At 41.6% G+C, this 2349-nt stretch overlaps 2 protein-coding genes across 2 annotated transcripts in view; one reads left to right on the top strand and one right to left on the bottom strand.

Annotated features, from left to right (window-relative positions):
- Positions 1 to 540: 540 nt before the first annotated feature.
- LOC109533131 lies at positions 541 to 1845 on the top strand. The gene has a single exon (XM_019898376.2). It carries the CDS (start codon positions 876 to 878, stop codon positions 1707 to 1709), a length of 834 nt encoding a protein of 277 aa, XP_019753935.2. The 5' UTR covers positions 541 to 875; the 3' UTR covers positions 1710 to 1845.
- LOC109533129 (condensin complex subunit 1) overlaps positions 1783 to 2349 on the bottom strand; it is a 7685-nt gene continuing 7118 nt past the window's right edge. The window contains exon 21 of the mRNA XM_048662468.1: positions 1783 to 1995. Coding sequence (XP_048518425.1) covers positions 1858 to 1995 — 138 coding nt within the window. The 3' untranslated portion in view covers positions 1783 to 1857. The remainder of the gene's footprint in view (positions 1996 to 2349) is intronic.

Below are 2349 nucleotides of genomic sequence, written 5' to 3'. Positions count from 1 at the left end.
CAATATTTAACAGTACACGGCAATGTGCAATCTCATTTGCAATGATAAATACCCGGTCGTTTGAAGATGATTTTCAAAAGTTTGTAATACATTTTTCTTCAGATTGAAGGACGATCCGCATTTTTTTGCACTTAAACTGCTTTAGTGCGTATAATTATGTGTGTACTTTAATTAGAAATTTAAAAGAAGGCGAAAATCGAACAGGCATTTAGTACATGAGCACCCTTAACCTAGTATTTGCAGTATCTGCAGCTTCTCCGTTGCTAATTTGTTGATTCATTGTTATCAGCGTTATAAAATAAACTGCACCGAACACAATAATAACACACTCAATAATTGATAAATCAAAAGTCAGTTTAATAACGCAATGTGTATTTGAAAAGTTTATCAGATCTACAGATGCACCCGGACTAACAAAAAGTGCATATGTGCGTCCCAAGCCTCAGGCGCGAAGAGGCCGGAGTGGGAGCCGCCGTGACCGAGAAAAATCGGTTCACCCTCCCATAAAAAGTTATCACTTCAAAAGTCAATCATCTTCATTCATTCGCATAAACTCGTGTTCCAACTACAACCGCAAAACCCTGAAACAAGTCGCATAAACCCTCCGTTTGCGCACCTTCGTTCCACTAGATAGTTTCACGCTGTTTGGGTTCCTAATTATTACCTTGACTCACTAAGTGAATTTGCATACCCGCTTTAATCAAGGCCTGGTTCACATGGCTGCTACCTTTGCTCTCTGCGTATTTTTGCTTAATTGCTTCGCGACCTGCATATGAAGAACCTGATTATCGCCGTTTAAGCGCAAAGTATAAAACTTCGCAGTATTTCGCAGTCAATGCAGCTTTGAACGGGTTTTCCTAGTCAATCGTGCTAAAATGTACACAACAGTGCTGATGTTGCTGAATATAATGCCGCTGATCCTCACAAGTGAGAATTGCGATAAATACGGTATTCTGCTATACGAAGACATCGGGTGCAAGCCGGTGATGAACGCAACAGAAAGCTGCCCAAGCAGATACGATTGCAACTTTAGCAGTCCTAAAAGCGGCTGCACCTTCAAAGGTAAAAACTACAACCCAGGCGAAGATATCGAGTCCGAGTTGACCTACTCGGCATGCAGCATCGGGTGTAGATGTGAAGACTTCAACTTCATAAGATGCGCAGTGTTGGACTGTCCGGAACATCTGGGAGGCTACCCGGAACCCGACTGCTTCCCAAAGTACGAGTTGGGAAAATGTTGTGCAACCGAGCAAATATGCAACGCCACAGCCGAAGCCAAAACCTGCCAAGTCGATGGGGAAACATACAGCATTGGCGCCAAGTTTTATCCGAAAAACACATGCTTTAGCTGTATTTGCCATGCGAATTTTACCGGAGAATACGACGAGGAAACCTGCATGAGGCAAAATTGCGTAGCGGAAATCTACTCGAATGAACAAATCAATCAAAAGTGCGCGCCTGCCTATTTCAATTTCCATTCCGACGAAGTCTTGTGCTGTCCGAACGAATTTCTATGCCCAGAACCAACTGATGATATCAAAGTTGTAAACTTCCAAGCTGATGCAAATGCCACCTTCCAGTGCCAGTATGGAGCAGGCGAACTGAAAGTTGGAGAAGGTTTCCATAGGAGGATTAATAAGTATGGAAAGGACCGAAATTTGCTGTGTGAGTGCATCATGCCGCCTTTAGTAACATGTCGTGAAGTGTAAAATATTTTTTGCCTGTGTTCAAACATCACGGGACTCGGAACAAAAGGGAAGTGTTTTGCAGTTGAAACCAAAGGACTTAATAATTTGTGTATTTAACCAAATGTTTAGAAAAATATAAATCTATTTGAACTTTTAATCGGCGCATCATCTACGAGCGTTTTCGGCCTTTGGTCTTTGTAGTCCTCCTTTTTTGTTGTTTATGAGCAGCTGAGGGCGAGGTAACTTGGGCATCGGGGTTGACGTCGAACACTGAAGCTATAGCTTTTTCCAGTTCCTCTATGATAGGCTGAGAACACCAGAGATATAAAAAAATTACTGTTGTTTCACAAATTTGATCGTTGGCCCATTCAACTATCCTGAATGCTGCGCCTAAATTACCACTTGAATCGCCCTGTATTTTCGGGATTTTAGTCGTGGAAAAGTACGAAAAAGTTATGTTTTAATGAATGTTTTGTTAATTGAATCTCCTGTTTGGATGGTCGAAGATTGTTTGTATTGAGGATCAATCCGGTTGCATATTGTAAGCCTAAACCTATGATTTATCGGGTCATTAACGTTTTCTGCTTCTGTGAGTTTGTCGGTGATCATTTGATTAAAAATTTGTCAGCTTTTGCATTTGATACACCTGGGTAACAGGGGC

The sequence above is a fragment of the Dendroctonus ponderosae genome, unplaced genomic scaffold, assembly GCF_020466585.1.
Source record: "Dendroctonus ponderosae isolate FM_Combo_2020 unplaced genomic scaffold, Dpon_F_20191213v2 Dpon_F_20191213_11, whole genome shotgun sequence".
NCBI lineage: Eukaryota > Metazoa > Arthropoda > Insecta > Coleoptera > Curculionidae > Dendroctonus > Dendroctonus ponderosae.
The sequence above is the reverse complement of the archived record's forward strand: the minus strand, read 5'-3'. Positions and strand labels throughout refer to the sequence as shown.

Coding starts and splice junctions, on each gene's coding strand:
- LOC109533131 (XM_019898376.2), top strand. CDS start 876: ATGTACACAACAGTGCTGATGTTGCTGAATATAATGCCGCTGATCCTC.